This window comes from Amphiura filiformis, chromosome 18 (assembly GCF_039555335.1).
Source record: "Amphiura filiformis chromosome 18, Afil_fr2py, whole genome shotgun sequence".
NCBI classification, from domain to species: Eukaryota; Metazoa; Echinodermata; class Ophiuroidea; order Amphilepidida; family Amphiuridae; genus Amphiura; species Amphiura filiformis.
In genome coordinates, this window is record NC_092645.1 from 41,116,270 (window position 1) to 41,140,607 (window position 24,338).

At 35.4% G+C, this 24,338-nt stretch overlaps 1 protein-coding gene across 1 annotated transcript in view; it reads left to right on the forward strand.

The window, feature by feature from the left end:
* Nucleotides 1-24,338, forward strand: part of LOC140138676 (potassium channel subfamily T member 2-like) — a 222,648-nt gene that overhangs the window by 187,696 nt on the left and 10,614 nt on the right. Inside the window, 9 exon segments of the mRNA XM_072160422.1 lie at nucleotides 3,457-3,802; nucleotides 14,594-14,699; nucleotides 15,067-15,239; nucleotides 16,094-16,165; nucleotides 17,061-17,195; nucleotides 18,170-18,281; nucleotides 18,820-18,921; nucleotides 19,840-19,923; nucleotides 20,935-21,063. Of these exon segments, the coding sequence (XP_072016523.1) occupies nucleotides 3,457-3,802; nucleotides 14,594-14,699; nucleotides 15,067-15,239; nucleotides 16,094-16,165; nucleotides 17,061-17,195; nucleotides 18,170-18,281; nucleotides 18,820-18,921; nucleotides 19,840-19,923; nucleotides 20,935-21,063 (1,259 nt within the window).

Below are 24,338 nucleotides of genomic sequence, written 5' to 3' on the forward strand. Positions count from 1 at the left end.
TGATCGGCTATCAAACCGTCCCAACACTTATGGCCAGCATTTTGTAGATACCAATGCAGCACTAGTCCAATAGTAGTGTATGTACTGTATGTGTGATTGCAATGTGTGCACTTTTAGAGTGCCCACATGGGTACTCTAAAGTACCAACCAATGAAGTAACTGTGTGGCAGTGTACCTCTGGAGACAGTAATAGGAATCTGGTCTTGTAGTTTTGGCTTCATATGCAAACGGTATGAGAATAAACCAAAATGGTCGATTATGAAGCTTCATGACTAAAGATTTTATGTCCAGTGGTGTTCTTGTAATTATATACATTTTTCATCAATTACATACTTAAAACCAAAGTATTGATGTATAATTCATTTCATAATACACAATTTTGAAGGGCTAGTGGGGGCAAGATTGCTCTGTTTGCAATAGCTGCCAGGTGTCATATGTGTACAATATAGAATAGAGAAATTGTCAAATGTCTATAAGGCAGCTATTGCAGAAAGTGCTTTCTTAGGTTTGCCCCTTAATAATTATACATCAGTCAATTGATTTCACTTTGTTTCATATAATCATGGGCCTTTCCCTTTAAAGTTTATACACCCCCTATGGAAGACATTACATTAATCTTCCACACAGGGAGAGTGAATTTCAAATGGATTTACCTGAATGGGTGACTCTGTTTGAAATCTACACCTGTGTGGGAGATTCCCCTATGTCTTCTATTGGGGTGATATGCCCAATGTTAACATTTGCTATTGTGTGCGTGCTAACATCAGCTTGAGTCATGTGTTGCACTTACGATTATTAGAACCACCTAGAATATGCATTGTATAATAGCACCCTGTATGTTCCAACATGATTCAATGTGGGTTTTTTTTTTCATTATGATTATTTTTCAAGTTCTTTTATTAAGATCTGCATTTGTTTGATATTTAGTTCCACATTTAAATCAAAAAGTAACAATATTTAGCTTGCTGTGTTTTTGCCATAATATGCTAAATTTTACTGATTCATAAAATCATCGATGTGAACATATGATGTTATTTCAATTGAAATTAATATATCTAATTAAGTAAACAAATGTGGTACATTTTTATTAGTGATCAAGAAATCTTTAGGCCTATTAAGTTTTGATTTTCAAACAGTAATTGAAAAACCTCTTATTGTATTAAATAAGTTAATTTTAGCATCATGGCAGCTTCTGCAGTCCAAAAACATTCTAGGATCAAAGTAAAGGGAGGGGGGGGGGGTGTTAGCAAATAAGATTAAAGAATTCCTCTAACTTTTTGCAGTAACAAATTGCTTGTGCAACAGCAAAAAGACATATCGCTCATTCTACAAAATCGGGTGCCAATCCACTGTAAAAATTGAAAAAATAAAAGTTATTCAAAAAGACCTGCTTTTTGTGTTTTTTAAGAGTAAATGTATCACTACTTTCAGATGTAAAAGATTGCCAACACCACTTGTATATTTTTCTTTCAGGAAGTCATGATGTTTTTTTAACACTAGAACTCAATGTAATGTGAGCTACGCTACCGCTACAAAATGGGCTGGTTTTACTTAATCCAAGGTCATAAAAAGCAAACGAAAGATCACTTGAGTGAAATGTAACACCAATTTCACCATTTCATAGAAGTTTTAAAGATGCGTAAATGAGTGCGTAACATAGCTCACAGTAACGTAGTTCACGGGTTTTTAATGTTTTTGATGTGATTTGCAAACGTTAGAACGTTATGCCGGTTAATTCTAATATAAATGGGGTTTGATCACTGGTACCTATCACATATTATTAGGAAGTACTTGTTATACAAGTGCATACTATGGAATTCTGGTAACATAGCTCACCAGTCTTAACATGGTCGGTCAAAATTTCAATGTTTACAAAATTTCTATGCCAAAAATGCTACAGCATCACGATTTTTACTGTGATTTTTAAAAACCTATGAGTGTTTCCTTTCAAAAGCCGCAAAACTACGTTGATCTGTTTTACGCCTTTCCAATAACGTGTGTTTAAAAGGGGTAACGTAGCTCGCAGCGTTTTGGTGGAAAGTGCAATTTATTTTAGAATTACACAAAGACGTTTTAATCACTAACAAATAATGTTGATAAACAATATGTTGGCACGTTATCTAATTAAAAAACAACAAATATGTAAAGATTTCGCATTTATTCAAAGAAAATATTAAGGGTCAGATTTGACACTTGAGCAGTGGAAACGCATTTTTAGCGATTTTTGAGCCTTTGCCAGGGTTAATCAGGCTGAAGAAAGCATTTAAAGTATGGAAAACTATATATGTTCGTAGATCTCGTTGAGTTCTACCAGAAAAACAACATATTTGATGCCCTAAATGCTCGACAAAGTGTTTGTGGACCAAAGAATGGAAAAAGGGCTATTGGCACCCGATTTTGTAGAATGAGCGATATATGTGCTCATTTCTTTAAGTTTTTCCATTAACCTTTTCACAGGCCCCTTTTCTGTTAATTTTGACCCCCCCCCCCAGAACACGGGGTAACACACTCCCTTGCGCCTGTTGTGGGCAGCCCTGGTGATATACATTCATTTATATGCTCATAACTCCACTATCTGAAATAGTGGAGTTATGAGCATAAAATTATGTCCATAAAAGACAGATCTTTGCCTCATGAATGCATCTTATTTGATCACTAAATTTGGGACACAAATGAGACAATGAAGTGAAGATGACAACACATACACTTGTGACCCTTCCAATGAAATATGACAAGTATCAATGTATTCCAAAAAGAGTCATAATTACTTCAAAAGAGTAAAATTTCACTCCAAAAGAGTGAAATGTCTACTCTTTAAAGTATGACAACTCTTTTGGAGTGGTCCTTTATTGAAGAAAAAAGTTTACTCTTTTGGAGAGAAATTGATTCTTTTGGCATGTGTCAACTCTTTTGAATGACTTTCACTCTTTTTGGAGTGCATAAATACTCTTTTTACGTCAAGAGAGTATATGACTATGAACCTGTTGAAAACCAGTCAGCTTAGGGCTATTATATAAAAGGCAATATACCCATGTGACATAAATGGGTGTTGACATTACTGCTTCTAAACAGGAAGTCTGGAAAAGTGACTTTGGACACAGTGGGTGGCCTTCCTGTACATTTCAATGTAAAGGGCACACTTGACCATATTTTGTGGCAAAAGTTGTTGTTTTTTGCAACATTGTAGTGTTACTGAAAAATTTTCATTGATATATTTCTTCTTGATATATATTCTATTTGTTTGAAAATTTCCTGTTTGTTTGTGTATTAATATACATCACCTGATAAATTGGTGGTCTTGATATGGCAATGATGGCAGCCCCTGTACGTCACATGGGGATTTTATATATTCCCTTTTATAAAATAGCCCAAGCTGACTGTAGAATACCATCAATATGCAAATGTGATTGATTGTTCCTCTTTGAAATGTCATCATTTTCATTTTCTTCCTCTTAGCTGGTCTCACATTGGACACAGCAGCAGCGTCTAGTGCATCAGGTGTCGACAGAAACCACCTCATGCCGCCAGCCGGAGATGACGGTCTCCAAGGACAACGGGATGGTGGGGACGGACAAGGAGCAGATGATGCCCCGCCTATGCCTCGAGGGCGTGAGGGAAGGAGAGCGTCCATCATGCCTGTTCTCGAGATGATGTCATCAGATCCTGAAGATGAGCAGCTGAAGGATGAGAAATTGTTACATGCACAGAAACAGGTTGATATTGAAGGGGAAGAAGATGTCTTATTATGGGATTTGAGGAAGACCCGTAAGTACACGGGGTTAAAGGTCGAGGGTCACAGGTCGTAGTCATGTCATGATATTATGTTTTTTCAATAATGTTGACATATTTGCATGGATGTATTCGCTTCCATTTGGACCATTGTTTTATGTAATTTTGTGATCTATCATGTGACCTATCATGTGATCACCATTTTGTTCATTTTCTGACAATTTTGTAATTCTTTCTGCAAAATATACTTGCTTCAATTTCCTGATCTGTTGAGTAGAGTAGCAGTTGTTTCTCTTTATCAACATTATTCATAGTTCAAGGGTTTAGGGCCAGAAAGCCTAGCTGTAATAGCTGCCGTATATAAATTTTGACAATCATCTGCAGTCTATATTGTATACCTGTTAAAATGTGACACCTGGCAGCTATTGCAGAGAGGGCCTTCTGGCTCTAAACCCTCAAGTTTGTTCTTGAGTGTTGTAATATTGCAGATTTCAGGTATAAACCCTACTGAATTCCATGATTTTCTAGATTAATCCAACATACCTTCCCTTAACAAAACAGACTTCTCTTTTTAAGTAAAAGAGAACTTGAGCCACTTGCACGAACCCTGTCCCTTAAAATGTGCAGTGCTATTTATTCTACAATTACACTTCAGTTAAAAACTGCATTACTTGTTAAGAAAGGGAGTAGCCCCAGTAATGCAAGTGTTTTTATTGGACTGTTTCATTTGAATTCCATACACCCTCTATGGAAGACATGACTTTTACTTTCCACACAGGGAGTGCAAGTTTCAAATGGGGTTACCTGAATGGTTGACTCTATTTGAAATCTACACTCCCTTCCCTATGTGGGAGATTATGGTCATGTTTTCCTAGTGAGTGTATGGATTTCAGCTGGAATAGTAATTCCACACTGAGATGTTGATACAAGTGTATTGAAAAAGCATCAACATAGCAAATGCATTGATTTTGTGTAATTTCTGGTGCAACAATTAATATGCAGGTTTTTGTCTACCTAATTACTACACAAAAAGGAAACAATCTATTTTTCTGTCAAATTATTACTAAAATATTGGACAATAATTATGTGCAACATAAATGCATCCACCGTCAAGGAAACTGAATCAGTTCTAATACAACTTGTATAACCTAACGTTTATCAATTATTCCAAACTGGTGACATTTATTTTCACTGACATTATTTTCCTTAATAATTCGTGAGATTGATCATTAATAAGAGACTTCTTATTTAAAATTTGATAATTTTATTATATACATTTTCTAAGTTGAAGTTGTGCATTACTTCTGAGGGCTATTCCAGTTAAAATTCATATGTAACCCACTATGGTAGATACAACTTTCATCTTCCACACAGGGAGTGGAGTCAATAAACCCCATTTGAAATTCACACTCCCTGTGTGGAGGATTAAGGACATGTCTTCAGAGTGTATGGATTTCAAGTGAAATAGCCTATTATCACTACTCTTTCCTCATCTAATTTGATTATGTTTACCATCACTGTCCAAATCCTTTGACATAATGATACTATCATTTTTAATTGCACAACAGTACGATTCCGATTGAACCTGAATTTTATTGAATACTTATAAAAGCAATTTCATGTTTGACCAAAAATGTGATAAAAATGAGATTATATAGACATATTGGCACCTTGTAGTCCATCTTAATTTAATTAAATTTAATAGTTTGTCTCAAAGCCCTATTCCTGCTGGATTGAGTAAAATTACTTCTTTTTTGCTTTTTCTTAAACAAAATCCATCATACAAATATCTTACTTCTGACATTTTCAGATGTAAAAATATACCAAGTCGTAAACCTCAATAAAACTATGCATCTTGAACACATTGAAATCATATGTGGGTGTATTCCCCGAAGTATTCTTTTTAAAAAAGCTTGTCCCATAGTTTGATAAAAAAAATCAAGTAAAAAAAACCCTGAAAACACAGCATTCTGCATTAGGTTTTCAACTTGGGAAGGGCTTTGGGACAAACTATTTTAAATTAAGATGGCCTAATATTAATAAGGGTTTGGACAGTCAGTTCAGTAGTGTTGTGCAAAAACCTATAATTATTTAATCTTCTATCTATCTTTCCCTTACTCTACCTTCATGCCACTCATGTGCATGTTTGATGTTTGATGTTATCTCTTAATTATTGCTGTGTGATGTAATACAGGGCAACCTTGCTCATATGGGACGAGGAAGACCAGTAAGTATATGAAAGCTCCTACAAATTGTATCAAAATTATTGGAACCGGCTACTTGTCATTTTTGCAGAATATTTTCACTATGTTGTCTACCAGTTTAGGCTCCTTTTTTTAGATATATGAAAATATATTGTTAGTTTTATATTCTCTTGGAAGTTTACGCCATGAAGATAGCACATGGTTTTACATTACGTTTCACTACCTGGAGAGAATTGATCAAAAATTGAATTCCCTCCTGAGGTTCGTATCTGTCAATGAGTTGATCAGATCACTAGGATATCATTATAGCTAGCGGCAATATACAGTCACTGAGTTACATAAAAATGACCTTGTATGGTATTTGGTTCCCAGGAATTGAGTTTTGTCTGAGGCAATTTGTGGTAAAATGTTGATCCCTCACTACAAGAGTTATTACCGTTGATTTGGTTGAAAAAGAAGGTGAGACATGATCAAATCTCTCCAGGTAACAAAACGTAATGAAAGGAAGCAAGATTTTGATTGGGAGCACCAATGCAATAAATATTTTGAGCAATGAAGCTATTCAACTTGTGCTTTGTGAGTACTCCATTTGAATGACAATAGCTCCCAGATGCAACAACCTATTGGCTTCAGATTAGCAGATCACTAAGTTAAATATAATTTTTAGCAATTATATAAATTATTTTTTTACATTTTTTTTAAAATGTCACATATTCCGGTTCCAATCATTTTGATACAGTTTGCATACCCTTGGTACCTGGGACTAAAATCTTGGAGGGATAGAAAACTAGAGTGTAGAAAAAAGTGTGAAAAGGATAACTGAGAATTCCCACTCTTGGTTCAGAATTTGTATGAAAAGATGATATTTGTACCATCATTTCGAGTTTGCTAAAATAGTGTCATATATTTTTTCAGATGGACAAAGATGGAAAGACGGCTTTCAAACTGGGGGCAAAATTTGATAAAATTTTTTCAAAATTAGCACAAAAAGGTTTTAAAATCTAAAATAACAAGGCAGCCAACATCACACATGGGAATAATCCTTAGATATCTAAAAAGTGTAAATAAAGATAACTCTTAGTTTTCTATGCCTCTAGGTATCCCCGCTACAAACCAGTGCAATTACCTCACTTGCACCAAGTCCATGGTCTGATATTTCATATCGTAGAATAACTATTTATTAGTTAAAAACTAATAATGAGCTATTCCAGTTGAAATCGATACACCCCTATGGAAGACATGACCTTAATCTTCCACACAGGGAGTGTGAACTTCAAATGGGAGTACCTAAATGGGTGACTCCATTTGAAATCTACACCCCCTGTGTAGGAGATTAAGGTCATGTCTTCCACAGGGGGTGTGTGGATTTCAACTAGAATAGTCCAATGATGAATATAACTAATTCACAATTTGCACAATTCACTTAAAAATGACTTCTAAAGTAAATATTAACTAGAAGTTTGTGAGTTTGCCAACTTGTATTAATAAATTTAATTGTATTATTGTTTTTGCAAAAATAGGTTATATGAGTTTGCAAATCTAGATTTATAGTATACATGTGTTAACACACTAAATTAATCTGTTGAGTGAAAATTATATTTTTGTCTAAATATTATAATCAAAGCCAGAGATAAAGGCACTATTCTGCATCTGTCAATCAAATTTAAAAAAAAACGGTTTGTTTACGATTTGTCTCAAAAGTTAGGTCCTTAGTATCAGAAAACTTTCTTTCCAAAAGGCACCATATCAACAATGCTTATAAAAGTTGCTTTGTGTCTTGTAAAAGCACTGACATCGTTAGCCATTTTCTGTGATTCCTTTTTTTTCAATTAAGGCACCTTTTTTAAAGCTACTAACCAATCACAGGCTGTGGGGAGTTGATTGTCAGATGCCAACTAGTTTCACTATTATCTCTGTCTTTTGTTATAGAGGTTTTTGTTTTTACAGTATTTTAGCAACTGATTTTGTAATGTAAATTTTTTAATAAGAAACTACAAATAGACACAGCATGTATCACTATTATGGAAAAGGTGTTTTAGGTTACTCACACTGGTCACATATTGTATATGCATGTATTGACTTCAATTAAGCATACATTATGTCTGAAGCAAAATAATATCAAATATGAAATATGAAATATCAAGTATAAAACAAACATTAAATATGAAACAATTGCAATTCTTTCTGCATTATGTGGGCAGTACCTTAAAAAAATGGAAGCAGCAAGACCTGTGAAAAAAACAAAATCACTGATCATATGTGACCTGTTACCCGAGTGTAAGTCAGAAGTTAGTAGTTTCGAGATGCCTGCATTGGTGTTCTCTGTTTCACACGCACCTGTTCAAGCCAGAAGTAGGCCTATGTCTGTATATCCTTTGACGAAGGACATACTCTATTGGCAAACAATGAACATCAACTCAGTCAGCCAGGATGTCTTGAAACTACCAACTTGTGACTTTATGTTCATCTCGTGGTAGTGGGTCACATATAATATTTGTCATCCTTTCATCTGATAGGGCTTAGTGCTATTGTGCTGTCAACTGGTTAAAACAGGTGCAAGATTAGGATGACAAATATATGACCAGTGATTTTGTTTTTTCGTGGGTCTTTCTGCTTCAATTTTTGAAGGCACTCCACATAATGTAACAACACTTGTTAATGTAGTAGTCCCATTGTGATGTGACAAATTTCTTCACAAAATAATACAGGTGCGTGAGTAAGGAAGTTTTAACACCAGAGCACAAAGTAAAATCAGCTGAGAGGTAACACACATTACGAACACTTAATTGACATCTTCTTCACAGTGTGTTTCTGCCAGAAGGAGGGGGTACTCAAGTTTGGTTTGGGTAGGAATGTGCTGCAGAGAATTTAAACCCCTGGACACTACTGGTCATCTAACAGCATTTCTGATTGGTTGATAACTTGAAATGCTCATTTCAATTGCCAATTATGACTAGGCTTTAAACTATTTATGGTGAAACTTGCATTTGTATATGATCCTTGATTGGTCCAAAATTGGACATAATATTCATTTTGGCCAATCGGCAGGTAGTTCTCATAGGGTTAATAGTGGACTGATATACAATTTTTCCAAGAAATTTGGACCTATAGCTATACCAAAAGTCAAAATTGTTAGCCAAAGTTTTTACAACTTTTCCCAAAATTTGTTGCAAATTTTGAATATTTTGGCAAGAGTTAGACAAAATTGGGAAAATTACCCATCTAAAGACCCAAATTAGCCACAAAAAAGGGTCAATAATTAATTAACATATCAAATGGTCAAAAATGCTATCCATGATTGCGGCACATTCCCATATGGTGATTTGTAGTGAGTACCCCCCAGGCACGAGACTACGGTTGTTTGATGTGATCATTTATTAATGTTTCTAATAAAACATTACATAATTCTCAATTCTAGACCTTTACAATAGCAACAGCTATCGAACTAATACACATAATATTCTTGGCTATTTTTAACTTTGATTTTCCTCTCTTTATCAAATTTGTCATCTTTTTCTGCCTTTTTGTGGTAATTTTTATTCCATAAAATGTATATTTGTACATAAATTGGGGGTGCTATTTACATATATTTTAAATTTAATAAATTTAATAAATTTAAAAATAATATGAGTTGTTCCTTTCATTTCATGATATAAAGAAGTTAAAAAATTTCTTTGCTATAAAAGTATGTTACTTATTTTTATCTTTTTAATGGCATTATACAACTGTCTATACCTTGTAAAGATGCAAATAAGATTTAAGATAAACAGCGCCATCAGTGTTCAACTTTGCTTAAAAATTAAATCTACATGCCATCAAACAACCGTGAGACAGTGTCTTGGCCAACCTTTATATTAATGATTTTACCACATTACATAATTTAATTTACAACTCTCATAATTGCCACAAACACTTACATCATCATTTAGTGCAAAGACATGGGTAATATTTAGGTAGTATTTCCAATCTCATCATGCATGTGCAGGCCTCACAGAATTTTAAAATGTTCACTTCCCCGTAGGACAAGTCCACTTAAAATCCACTTCTGTGACTTGATATTTTACTTGCCCTGCTCTTTGCACATATGTTTGCACCTTATGCAGTTAAAATACGATAGTCACCAGACAATGCGTAGCATGCAGTGCATTCCTTGTTGAGGGATGCCTAAGTTCATATAGGCATCAGTTTGCATAATTTTAATCATATCTGTCATTTTAATTCTAGTTGCCCGCCAAGCTGACATGTCACTGTTTTTGGTTGCCCAACATCAAATTTTGGTTGTCCCTCACAGGGCAATTCAGTGAGGCCTGCAGCTATTGTTTTTAACCCCCTTGGACACTACTGATCATCTAACAACATTAATGATTGGTTGATAATTGAAATTATGACTAGGCTTTAAACTTCATATGGTCAAACTTGCATTTGCAGATGATCTTATTAATACCCTCATTGATTGGTTCAAAATTGGACACAATCGTCATTTTGGCCAATCGGCAGGTAGTTCTCATGGGTTAAAAGTTTTGGTGAAGTGTTGATCTCCTGGTGACTTGTACCTTTGGTGTAACATTGGGCTATTCTAGTTAAAATACACACACCCCTTATGGAAGACGTACTCTTAATATCACCCACAGGGAGTCTGAATTTCAAATAGGCTTACCTAAATGGGTCAACTCCATTTGAAATCTATGCACCCCCTGTGTGGGAGATTATTGATGTATTCCACAGGGAGTGTATGGATTTCAACTGGAATAGCCCATTGGCAGATGACTCTCCACATGTTCAAAGAAGATAATAATATATACTAGGAAACATTTTAATGCCCCTCATCTCTGTTCATCTATTTTGTATCATTACATTATATACTAATATAACATGGATTCGCATGTCCTGCATGATGCATGGAATGATGATTTTTTTCTCTTTATACCTCAGTGAGGTTGGCGAAACGCCTTTATTTTATTTAGTTTATATATCAAGCTCAAAAACTTGCTATTCCACAATATTGCGGTTCAAAAGCCACGACATGTAAATTAACATTATCAAAACATTATGTATAATTTATTACAGTATATTCAAATGAACCTTAAGTTCATCCCAGACATTTTGATTTTCTTTTATATAATTGTTGGCACATTTTCTGCATTTGTTGTTATTTCATTCAATCTTTCTACTTCATTAATAAAGAGCAGTGGTATAGGAGTAAATATATTGGTTTCACTATATCTTATTTTGGCCTTGTAAACTGAAAACGATGCTATAATTAAGAGCAGGTTTACAAAATCAAAATGTGAGTCTTTCTTGTTCTTACCATAAATAATATGTTCTAGAGACACGTTCAAATGTGTGTGTGTTGTAATTAACACGCATTCTTTAAAGAAAATCCAAAATGATGTATTTTTCCTGCATGATATGAAAAAGTGTTCATAGTCCTCACGACAATTGCAGAAACAGCATTCGTCCGAATTACTAATCTTCCATTTCAATAGGCTTTTCTTACACGGTATTAGGTTATATAAAAGGTTATATTGAAAGTGTCCAAATTTGTTTCGAACTCTATCTTTTCTTTTAAAAGTGAAGATTTGTCTCCAAGATGATTTACTTGTATTACAATTGAAGTGATCTTGCCAATATTTAACGCAAATTGGGTCGCATTCTGATGGCATTAAAAGTTTATATATTTGTTTTGTGGATAGCTTTGAAATGTGTAGTTTGGTTTTCTCAACTTGAAATAATCGATCATTGCCCTTTGTTTTGTTGAAATCTACATGATTATTTAAAATTAACGTTTTCCATTCTTTTGGTATTGCTGTCAGTAATGTATGTAAGTTAAAAACATCATTTGGACACCGAACTATTTGTCTTAGCTCAAAAAGAGTTATAAAACGATTATTGATTACAATATCACTTAAGTACATTATACCAGCATCTTTCCACTTCTTAAACATAAGCAACTTATTTCTAAATTTTATGTCATTATTGTACCAGATTATTTGATCATGAAGTACTCTTGCTTCGTGTAAAGAGGCATCAGCATTCTTTTTTTTCAACATAAACCAAGATTTTAGTACCTCTGTGTAGAACTTGGGAATTTTTTCTTTTGTTACTTCCGATACATTAGAGGACTTACATTCCAAATTAAGTACAAAATCTAGGCCTCCTATTTGATTAAACCAAAATTTTGCTATTTTTATCCAAATACCATGATCATTTTCGCAAAGTAATCTTGAAATCCATTTAATTTTTAGAGCTCTTATTTGGCTTTGCAGGTCTATCATTTTCAAGCCACCATATTCCATGTATCCCGTTATCGTTGTTTTGACTTTTTCCCTCTTTGAACCCCAAATAAATTGAAAGAGCATTTTGTTTGCTTCTTTTATCACATATTCTGGTACATGTATAGAATATGCACAATATAGTAGTTGTGAAACACCAAAAGTCTTGACAACTGATATTTTACCATAATATGATAGTTTTCTGGCTTTCCATCCGTTCAAAGCAAGTTCCATTTTCTTTAATTTTTCAGACCATATCAATTTATGACATTTCTCAATAATCTTTTCCAAAATACATACCTAGACTTTTAATAGGTTGTGTTGACCACGAGATAGTTGTTTGAGGAATGTTAGGGGGACTGTCTCCCAACCAAATACCTTCTGTTTTGTTTTTGTTAAGCCTAATTCCCGCAGAGTCACTAAATTTTTCAATTGCTTCCAATGCTTTCACAACTGATGTTTCATTTCTGACAAGTAAAGTAGTATCGTCAGCCAATTGGACTAACTTAATCTCTAAATCAGACTCATTTCCAATTTCGATACCCTGTATTTGCTGGTTTTGTTTAATATCCCCAGATAAAAATTCTACCGCTATTATGAATAAAAGGGCCGAGAGAGGACATCCTTGCCTAATACCTCTGCTGATTGTAAAAGATTCGGATAACCATCCATTTACAGAAACACAACTATTAATGTTACAATATATTTATATTAGATACCCATTTTCGGAACTGTTCACCAAAACCCATTTTGATTAAACATTTATCAATAAACGGTATTTCTAGCGTATCGAAAGCTTTTCGAAAGTCAACAAATAATACTGCACCCTCCTGTTTATTATTCGTACAAAATTCTATCGCATCTTCTATCAGACGAATATTTTGGCCACTAAAACGACCCTTCACATACCCTGTTTGCTCAGGATTTATCACTTTATCAAGAACTTTGTGTAATCTCAGTGCTAGAGCCATCGTACATATTTCATAGTCATAATTGAGCAATGAGATAGGACGCCAATTATCTAAATTCGATCTATCACCCTTTTTGTATAGTAAGGTTATTACTCCTTTACGCTGTGTATACGACAGTTGTCCCTCTTGAAAACCTTAAAGCATGGAATGATGATGATCTGGAAGTGAAATGATATATATGGGGGACATATATAATTAATATTGACATAATAAACCATCTTGTTTTATATTTTTTGTCATCTTAAAAGAAAACTGCGGAACTTAGAAAGATATAGTACAACATTAAATTGTTATCCAAGTGTTGCATCTCACTGATGGATATAGTGTGGTCTTTGTAAAAATTCTTTTTGGGGGCCCAGGGTCCAAGTATTTTACATATTCCGTCGCGTATAACTTGTTTGAGAGGGCAATGACAAAAATATTGGTGGTGGGCATCATTTTGACTCGGTGTTAGTTACTGTGATAATTGTGCATAAAGTGCGAAAAAGCTTTCACTTATACACTATCTTAGTCCAAAACTAAGGTACAATTTTGTGTTTGCTAGGCCAATTTTATACTTATTTTCCCCCAAATTAAGGTGAAATTTTGTTCTTACCAGGCCAATTTTTAATTTTACACTATTTGACTATGTTGGAATTCTAGGTATGGCCAGTGGCGGCACCAAGATTGTAATTTTAGGGGTTTTGCCTCAAAACTGGGGGGGGGGGGGGCAAGAAAAATATTTTTGGGGGGCAACCCCGGTTTATCAAATGAGCCCTTGTTGACTATCCCAAGTGCTCGGTTATCCCAAGTGTCCGGTTTACCCAATTGTTAACTTGAAACACATGGATTGTTACAATGCCTTACTGCTGTATACGGGAACGGTGCAATCAATATTGCCTAGCGGTCTTTTCGGGCTATGTCATAGGCCTATGTCACACTCTGCAACTCACCTCTACAGTTTTGCGTGCACCTTCTCTAATTTTCAACTTTTGATGCACCAAATTATATATACTGGTATCAATTTTTGTGTCAATTTAGAGCACAAAAGGGGTTTCGTCCTAAAAGTGATGTATAGTACCCATTTTTTCATAATTTTTTCTGCTTTATCAAATTTTTCCGCCCTTTTTTATTTACTAATTCTTTTTGCCGCCCTTCGTTTTGCCGCCTTCTTCTTCCTTCCGCCCTTCATTTTGGCCGCCTGCTTTTACCCGGGGCTGGCGCTAAAGCCCACCCAAAATACGCGCATGATCAAATTAGAGGTATCAAGATGCTGCACACGACTGTATCAATCAAATCGTCAAAACATATGCAGCTTCAGATTTAGGACCGGTAACATAAATGAGGACTTTCTTTTGGCGTTGTGGTTATTTTGACATGATTGATGTTTTGAGTTGTTCTTACAAAATAATATTATTTTTCTTCTTCATTTTTCCAGATGGATCAAAGGTAATCCACCCATAATTCCTTACATCGGCTACATGCCGGCGCCGTGTCACCTCTTGTCCAAACCTAAAGATATATGTTGCCTTGAATTAGATAAGGTAAGTAACAGAGGGAGGGAAAGGGCTTGATAGCACAGCACCATGCCACAACTTGTCCAAACCTAAAGATATATTGCCTTGAATTAGATCAGGTGTGTAACAGAAATAAACTTGTACCCTTTTAGTTGCCCGTATTGCGATCTTGTTCAAGTATTATTATAGAACGCGCTACATACTCGCACTTTGACAAACGTCTTCCGTGACGACGTAGTTGCTGCCTCTACCGTGTAAAAGACGGCATGCAGAAAGCAACGAAATTCAGCATTAACAAGCTAAACCATAGCGACTGACTAAGAATGTGGGTTCATCCATTTAATTTATTGGTAGTTTTAAGACCTAAACATGTTTTTACTATTTTATCACCCAGAAATGTGACCATTGTAAATGGACACACGCTGCAGAGTACAACTGGCCGAATAACAACATCATTGTTGCGGCTGAGTCGGCTGCGCTTGGGATGGTGAATTTTATCGTACCACTCAGACAGCACTGGAGACCCAAGCATACATTAAAACCTATCATTATTCTTCTTGAGGAAAAGTAAGTGTGTAATAATATTTGTATATGGCACAATATGGTCAATGGGGGCCAAAGGCAGTAAATTTGAAAATGAGATAAAGGTAAAAATATGGAGTAAAAAACAATAAAATACATAAGAAAATGGACATCAATAAACTTCATAACTTTGGAATTAAGTATGCTAGACCTTTGGTGTTTTCAGTATATACTAGCCTATTGTATGTATAATGTAATAATTACAGTGATTCAATTGTCAAAAATGCATCCTTTGGCCCCCATGGACCAGATCATGTCACATATGGCACGATCTGGTCCATGGAGGCCAACTGCAGCATATTTGAAAATGAGATATGGAATGAAAAACAATAAAATACATAAGAAATACACATTACAAAACTTCAGAACTGTAGAACCCAGTATGCTAGACTATATTGGTATTTTCAGTATATGATGTTTGTAAAGGGGAATAATTATATAATTGAATTGTCAAAAATGCCTCCTTTGAACCCTAATTAAGCAGATCGTGTCACATAAGGTAATGTGCTTAAGTGAATAACTTTCTGAAATTCTATCATCAAACATCTATCCAAAAACTTATATATGTCCATTTTAATATCACCATGTGGCAGTGCTATTAATAATCATATCTTAGTTAACTAATTAATGATTATGTTATGTTATCTGATTTAATAAAGTGTAAAAACTTACTGAACCTGATAAATAATAACACATTTGTTTAAAGTTATCTTATTATCCCAATAACACATTTTGTAAGAAAAAAATCACCTAAACTTGGGTTAATTTTTGTATTTTGTGTCTTGTAAAGCATTTTTTTCATCATTATGTCATATGATACTTTTCTTGTTTCAATTCAGACCTGGTACAGCATTTTTAGAGTGTATTAGACCTTTTCCTATGGTATACTACATGATGGGCACAGTAGAGAAGTAAGTTAAAACGAGGAACTGAAATCTAGAGAGCTTTGAACAAGTTAATTTGGAATGTTTGATTCAACTGTGAAAATAGTTCTTTTACCCAATTCCATAAAAGTTGACGATATTAGACTCACATTTTAACAAGATTTTCCCACTAAATTATTGGTTTCAACATCTATACTAGTAATCCTTGACATCAGACTGCTTCCTGTTATAGACTTTATCTCCCTAGGTATTTATATTTGGTTTTTGAAATTTAATAAAAGACATTTGTTAATGAAGAATAGTTTTGTTATGTTGCCCAAAAAAGATTGGGTCCAAAAATGTTTTTTTTATCTTTTGTGTCATTTTCTCCATGACTGAGAATTTTTCAAAAACTTGACGTCACAAACAGATTCATCAACTGTTTTCATTCTAAATACTTTTATATTCGTACAAACAAGAATTTAGCAGCAAAGGTTTAAAGGGTCATTCGAAACTAACCTCAATATTTCGACATATCCTCATCAGGAGAAATCCAAAGGTGTTGTGAGGGAGTTGACTTCAAGATTGACCTGAGATGACCTTGGGTCAAATCAATGAAGTGTACAGTGTCGGGATCTCAAGGCTCTGGTCACAGTTAAGTTGCAACAAGTGTCTCTGGATTTGTATGGCTTCCCTCACTAGGCGTGGGTACTCTCTGTCTTCTCTGCTGAGCACTTTTACATTCAACTCCTTTACAACACCTTTGGAGTTCTCCTGATGAGGACTCAATTCTTTTAGTGTTGAATAACTGTTTAAACCTTAATTGCTGTTTTAACTATCGACACATATGAACAATCACTCGAAGAATTTAGCAGTTTTGAGGCCCAAAGATTTTCATAATTCCAACCCTTTAACCTCACCTTATTTGTTTTTATTTTTTCAGCCTGGATGACTTACTGCGGGCAGGAATCCTTCAGGCAGATACTGTGGTCATTGTAGATAAAGAAAGCTCCAAATTAGCAGAGGAAGATTATATGGCTGATGCCAACCAAATAGTAGCAGTACAAACTTTATTTAAGTAAGTATATGCTGTTTAATGGTGTATTCCAGATGAAATCCATATACCCCCTATGGAAGACTTAGCCTTAATCTCCCACACAGGGAGTGTAGATTTCAAACGGAGTCTCCCATTCAGGTAATCTCATTTGAAATTGACACACCCTGTTTGGAAGATTAAGGTCATGTCTTCCATAGGGGGTGGATGGATTTCAACTGGAATAGCCTAATTCACTGTTAAATGGGCTGTTCCAGTTGAAATCCATACACCCCTGGAAGACTTGGCCTTAATCTTCAACACAGGGAGTGGTGGATTTCAAATAGGGTTACCTAAATGGGTGACTCCATTTGAAATCTACACACCCTGTATGGAAGATTAAGGTCATGTCTTCCATAAGGGTGTATGGATTTCAACTGGAATAGCCCAATGCAGTATACAAGTGTAGATAATGATCCCAGCAAAAACAAAATGTTTTTAAAATTATTCGCAAAAGATTAGAAAAGGTTGTCAGAATTGAAATGAATAATTGAAATGTAAAGGGTAAAAAACATTTTCATAAGATTCAAAAATATTTTTGCAAAGTTACTACAAAATATTCTGTAATGTTATATAAGTGTAGATGAAATATTTGACAAAATATGTTTGAAAAAAAAATTTTACAATAACATTTCGACAATATTCTAAAAATATGGATGCAGTGTGTTTTCATAAAAAAACATAGTAAAACGTTTTCATGACCTTCATCAAATCCGACATATAATGTTGTTAAAATGTTTTACCAAAACCAACACATTTTTAAAAACATTTTTATATACATTTTGTGTTTGCTGGGGTTGTGTGATTTAACTTGTTACATTGTTATATTTAACCAGTTATATTTGCCTATATCTCAATTAAGAAAAAATTGATTAGTTCTTGCATCCGAACTCTTTTAATACATTTTCTGCTCTTGTATTCACAGTGTATTTTTTTTATTTGTTTGTTTTTTATTTCAGATTATTTCCCCATGTGAATATTATCACAGAATTAACACATCCATCCAACATGAGATTCATGCAGTTTAGAGCCAAAGATTCATATGCACAAAAAATGGCAGAGAAACAGAAGGTAAGTACAATAGGTAGCTATAGGCCCTGGACCTAAACATAGCCATAGAATACATCCATTGAGCATGAGACGCCATGAGATTTATACAGCGAAGAACCAAAGATTCATATGCACATAAATGGCAGAGAAACAGAAGGTTAGTGAAGATAGACCCTAACCATAGTCCTAACCCTAATTTACATCCATCCAACATGAGAAGCCATGAAATTCATGCAGTTTAGAGCCAAAGATTCATATGCACACAAAAAATGACAGAGAAACAGAAGGTAGGTGTAGATAGTTCCTAACCTTTAAGCCTTATTGCAACATTTGCTGAAGAAGATGCCTTCTATGTTTTTCAAAATTCTGATTTTTACACAATTGCAATGTACTTCAGTAAAGTAACATACCTTGCAAAAATTAAGGCCTTAGGCACTATAGTTGTGATAAAATCTAAGATTTTTAATAAAACAATGGAGTACATTGAATGGAGTACATTGTTTAATGATCAAAATATTAGTCAAACACAGGAATGTTGTATTTTATTTTACTCTTTCAGATCGAGACGTCCAAAGGGTCCAATATTGCCTATATGTTCCGGTTGCCTTTCTCAGCAGGAAATGTCTTCAGTGCCAGTATGCTGGATACACTATTATACCAGGTATAGTGGTCAATGGTAAAATAGACACCTTTGTTTCAAAGGCTTCTTAGTTTAAAAAAAACAGTTGATGGCCAGACTGATGATCTTGGTAGAGAGTTACAAGTAATTTTTGGGGTTGCTAACTAGTAAATTTGGTAAGCATGCAAAAACCCTGGCCAAATATGGGGTTAATGTGATGCCGAACAGTGGAGGTAATGTGATTCCGCACAGTGGCATAGCCCAGGGCTGGCAGCTACCCCCGTGAAAAGTCTTTCCTCCCTCTTTCCCCCATGTGGGATGTTGACCGCCCTGATATTTAGATTTAGCCTGTGGCCATTTTCATCCATGTTTGCCCCTCCCCCTGGAAGTTGCCTTGCCTCCTCAACCCCCCCCCCCCTGTGAAAAGTCCAGGCTACGTCACTGGTCCGGCAGTAACTGATCAATAAAGGAAATAAACTTAGCCCTATGCAGAAAATTGATTTTTGCTATCTACCTAAGATAGCTGATATCATCAAAGGGGTAATATCTTTGAAAGACTAAAATCATCATGATCTTTTTAAATGCTCTTTCAGTGATTGCATCAAAAACATTCAAAAATTTGAAGATTTCGAGGAATAGCTTAAACATGAAGGGAAAAAATTAATAAAATTGACATACAGGGTTTTTTTTTCATATAAAAACAATGGCAAATGGCAGAGTTGATAATTATGAAGCTCCATTCAATTGCAGTATGGATAAACTCCCCAAACTATCACGTAAATGTGGCATTTACCCTTACTGAGTTATATTATTGTTGCAGTATATGTTATCTAGTACACCATTCTCTTTACAAATATACAAAAATCTGATTTTGGACGATTTTCTTGATTTATCGAGTCACTGAGAGTGTCTTTCAAGTATTTGAATGTTTGTGTTTTTTTTTTTGGTTTTTTTTTCCAGTCCTTCGTGAAAGACTACATGATTGGTGCCATGCGATTATTATTAGGCATTGACCAAGCTCCAGGTTCAGGATATTTATGTGAGGTAAGTCACAGTGATTTCATATCGGATATGAAATAATAATAATATGTTGCCTGTGTCTCAGCATAAAAACAATAACTGCTGTAATATTGGCAGTCAAATTAGTTCAATCGATAAGGCGTTCAACTATGGTGCAAGAGATTGCGGGTTTGAACCCCGGCGGTGCTTAGTACGGTATCATGTAAAAAATGAGTTAGCTTGAAATTCCCTTGGACAAGAAACTTACTGCTAGTTGTCTTGTTGTAACCAATACAAAACTCGGGGAGCTGATTCTGGCTGCAAAGGTCTATTGTGGAATGTCTATGGTGTGCACTTTTTAGCTGCAAGTACCTGTGTTGTTGTTTAATGGTTTAACATCTAGGCATTATACCTATGCGTAGGGCACTATAAATCACTGTGCTTTTTAAAATATATATACTGTGCAGGGCTACAAAATCCAAAGTATCCTGGTACCGCAGTTCCCAGAAAAAAACCTAGACAGGAAATTATTTCCTAAGATCTTACTATTTTTCTGTGGCTCTGAAAGTTTTTTGGGAACACCATCACTCTTAAATGTAAGTCTGTCAAAAATACGCAAATACATGAGCTAAATATGCAATGGTGCCTAGGCAAAGTCAGCATGCTAATTTTTGCCCATGAAAAAGCATCACTGAGTCAAACCCAGGAGCTTCCAATGGTACTGTCCCCTGGATTTCATTGTTAGTGCTTTGAAAATCATCCCCAGGTAAAGGCGCTCTATGATCGAAGTGTTAGTTAATGTAATGCCTGACCTGCTACTACATGTTCAAGCCAGAAGTATGTTTGTAAGTCCATTGTGAATGGGGGTGGAATGGGCCATTCACAAAGGATATACTACTAGCTTATACAGTTGCGGAGCAAAGAACATCAACTCAGCAGCCAGGATGTCTTGAAACTACCAACTTGCAATTTTATGCTTATTTTGTGGTAGCAGGTCTCATATAATCACTATAAATGTGTTACTAACCACAACCTTCACACATTTTCCCACCACAGTTAAGAATAACAGCGGAAGACATGTGGATACGCACCTACGGACGTCTCTACCAGAAGCTGTGTTCAACAACCCACGAGATTCCAATTGGCGTATTCCGAACACAGAGTCAGCCTGATAACAAATCAGAGGTGGGGATGTCACGAAATGATTCTTCCTACTGCATGGTGTGTGCTTCGACTGCTTTTCTTTTCTCTCATTGCACTCTTTATTTTTTTCCAAACTGATAATAGACCACTTGACCAGTCCTGTACAATGATTTTATAAAGTCGATAATATATTATCGACTTGCATCACATGGGCGCAGCCATTTGCAGTTGGCGCCAGGATGTCTGGCATGTGGCTTGAAGCTCTGCGGGTGGTCTTCCTGTAGTTGTCAATGGCAAGATAGGAACTGTGGCCATTTTTCTGCTTAGAAAGTTTGTGTTAATTTAAAACAATATTACAGAAAATTCTCTCGATAACTTTTTAAATCTCTCGACAAAGATTTTACAAATATTGTTTTGTGCATTGTATGTGAAATTTAGAATCACCCAGTGCTCAGAATTTTTTGCCGTAAGCGGTTTATCAAAAAGTCATGATTCATTTTCAAAATTCTCCTATTCATTTGTGTGTGCAGCTGAAAATCAGCCAGCCATCTGACAATGGGTGGTCTGCTAATGGCTGCCTCCATGAGCTCTACTCGATAATATATTATCGACTATATAAAATCATTGTACAGGACTGTTGACATGTGACGTCATTGCCAGGCAATATGCGCGCGAATTATGGCAATTTCCATTGTTCTTTGCCCTGCAGTGTGTGTACGCATCATAGTTTGCTCAGGGCATGTGCATTTTAAATCGCCCACCATATTTCATATAGTACAAGAAAGCCATTGAACAGTGTAGCAGTCCATTCAAGCATATCGATAGACCAGTCCCTTGCCTTTGTTGATAAACAATGATGTCAAGTGGTCTATAGAATCAGTGGCAGTACAAGTGTTGTTTTTTTCCACAGGGGAGGGGGATTGAGGGATGGAGGCAGCAAAACATTTGCCTAGAATTTTAAAATTTTGAATAGGGGGTTTATGATAGTACCAGCACGAGGGTTTTTTTTTTCGCGGGGAGAGGTGGGAGGGGGAGGGGAGGGAGGCAATCAAATCATTTGCCTACAATTTTGAATTTTTTCACATTTTCCTAATTAATATTTTGCAGGGTTTTTTGATATGAGGGGGGTATTCCAGAAGCACCTCCCTACATAACAACTGTGAGATGCCACCTGGGCAGTTCACCTCAGATAGTAGGCGCATAATGATCATACTTTAACAAGCTAATCCAGTTGAAATCCATTACTCCTAGATGGTAGAAATAACCTTAATTTTCCACACATAGAGTGTAAATTTCAAATGGGGTTACCTGAATGGGTGAATCCATTTGAACACTACACTCCCCTGTGTGGGATATTAAGGATATGTCCTCCATAGGGGGTGTATGGATTTCAACTAGAATAACTCATCACACTTTTGACCTGTACCCTGAACTTTGACTTTCTGCGGCTCTCGTGATCTCTTTTAGCTATTTGTCCACACATAGCAGAAAATAACATCAGCACAAGTTGTAAAATAGATAAATGTTGCACTGTTTCACCTAAAAGCACTCATTAAAAATAATTAAACGATCATGGTATAAGCAAAACTAATCCATAACCATACATTGTAGATAGGTCAAACTATACTTTTTCGGAATCCTTAAGACTAAAGGAACACATAAGTATTGTTTTTATCCAAGTCCGAGCAATTTTGAAATTGACCCCTGTGTAAAAGTTCAATAACTTTTTCCCACCAAAGAAGAGCACAGTTGAAATGTCTCCATATCTTATAATGATCAGTGCCATAAGTACTATATCTCTGCAAAATACAGCCAAACACAGCTAATTTAACATGATTTGCACAATGGTTATGGGTTTCTATTGGACTATTGCAGTCAGAATCCATACACCCCTTATGGAAGACATGATTTTTATCTTTCCCACAAGGAGTGTGAATTTCGAATGGATTACCTGAATGAATGGCTCCATTTGAAATACACACTCCCTGTGTGGGAGATTAAGGTCATGTCTTCCATAAGGGGGTGTATGGGGTTTAACTTGAATAGTGCATTAATGACTCTTTTCAGAGCCACCATCTCTTTAGTAGATAAGGGAAGGGACTAGTTTATTAATTATTCACATTATTGGGCAGTTAAGTTAGCTCATTCAATAAGGTGTTCGTCTATGGTGCAAGAAGTTTTGGGTTCGAACCTTGGTGGTGGTTTAGTACGCTCTTGTGGAAAAATTAAGTTAGCTTGAAATTCCCCATGACAAGGAACTTTTAGGTTTTTACATGGGCCAAGAGTTCTGACTGCCACCCTTTGCCTCCCCCACCCATGCCCCTGTGGCACTGCCACTGCACATACAAGAGTTTAAAAAATAGGGCCAGCCCTATTATGTATAATTTAATTTAAGTTGATATAATTTTATATGTACATCATATTTTTATAGATATTTGTTATGTGAATAACATATTTTATAGACATTTTTTTGTACAATAATTATTTGTAAGTACAGATTTGTCTTAAAGTCATGCTGTTGTAAGTTTTAAAGTCATATTGTAACATTTCCATAAAAAATAGATTAATATTTCTTTTCCATAAAATGTTAGCTTTTACCGTCAGATATGTCCCCTTTTAGTTTCGAGCCGAACAAGTGAGGGTAAGCAAAGAATATTGGAATTTACTACCAGCGCCGATATCGCCAGTGCATGTTACTCTGTCAGTCGTGCTATGGCACGGTCCTTAGATGTGTGTATGACCGTCCCGCATAACATGTACGTGCTGTGTTATGAACATCGTGTACACGTTCGACTAATACTTCTATCGTAATAATTAAACGATGGTTCTTGCGCTTTATTTGAAATCTCGGATTTTGACAAAACTACAGCACCCAAATAAAATATTGCGGGGTCCTCCTCAGCAAAGCAAATGTTACAATATGGCTTTTAATTGGTAGTGTTTATTTTGATCTATTGTGAATTGAGCACATTTCTTGCTGTAAATATTGTTGTCAGCCATTTTCAGTGGATCAAATTGTGTTTTTATACAGTCATTTCATCTCTTTTGGTTATTTTGTCGTCTGCATCACATTCTGTTGTATCTCAAAAGGCTGCTTTGTGTGATTTATATTATCATTGTTGTATTTCATCACAGCAGCTGAAGAGAGTATCCCATTATGCTTTGCGGTAAATAGAACTGAATGTGTAATAGAAAATGTACACAAAATCCCTCACTTCAACTTTAAATAACACGTTTAAATCAGGGAAGCTTAGACTTTTGTTTGCAAAAATATGACCTACAAAGTATTGTGAAACTATCCATAGCTCTCAATATCT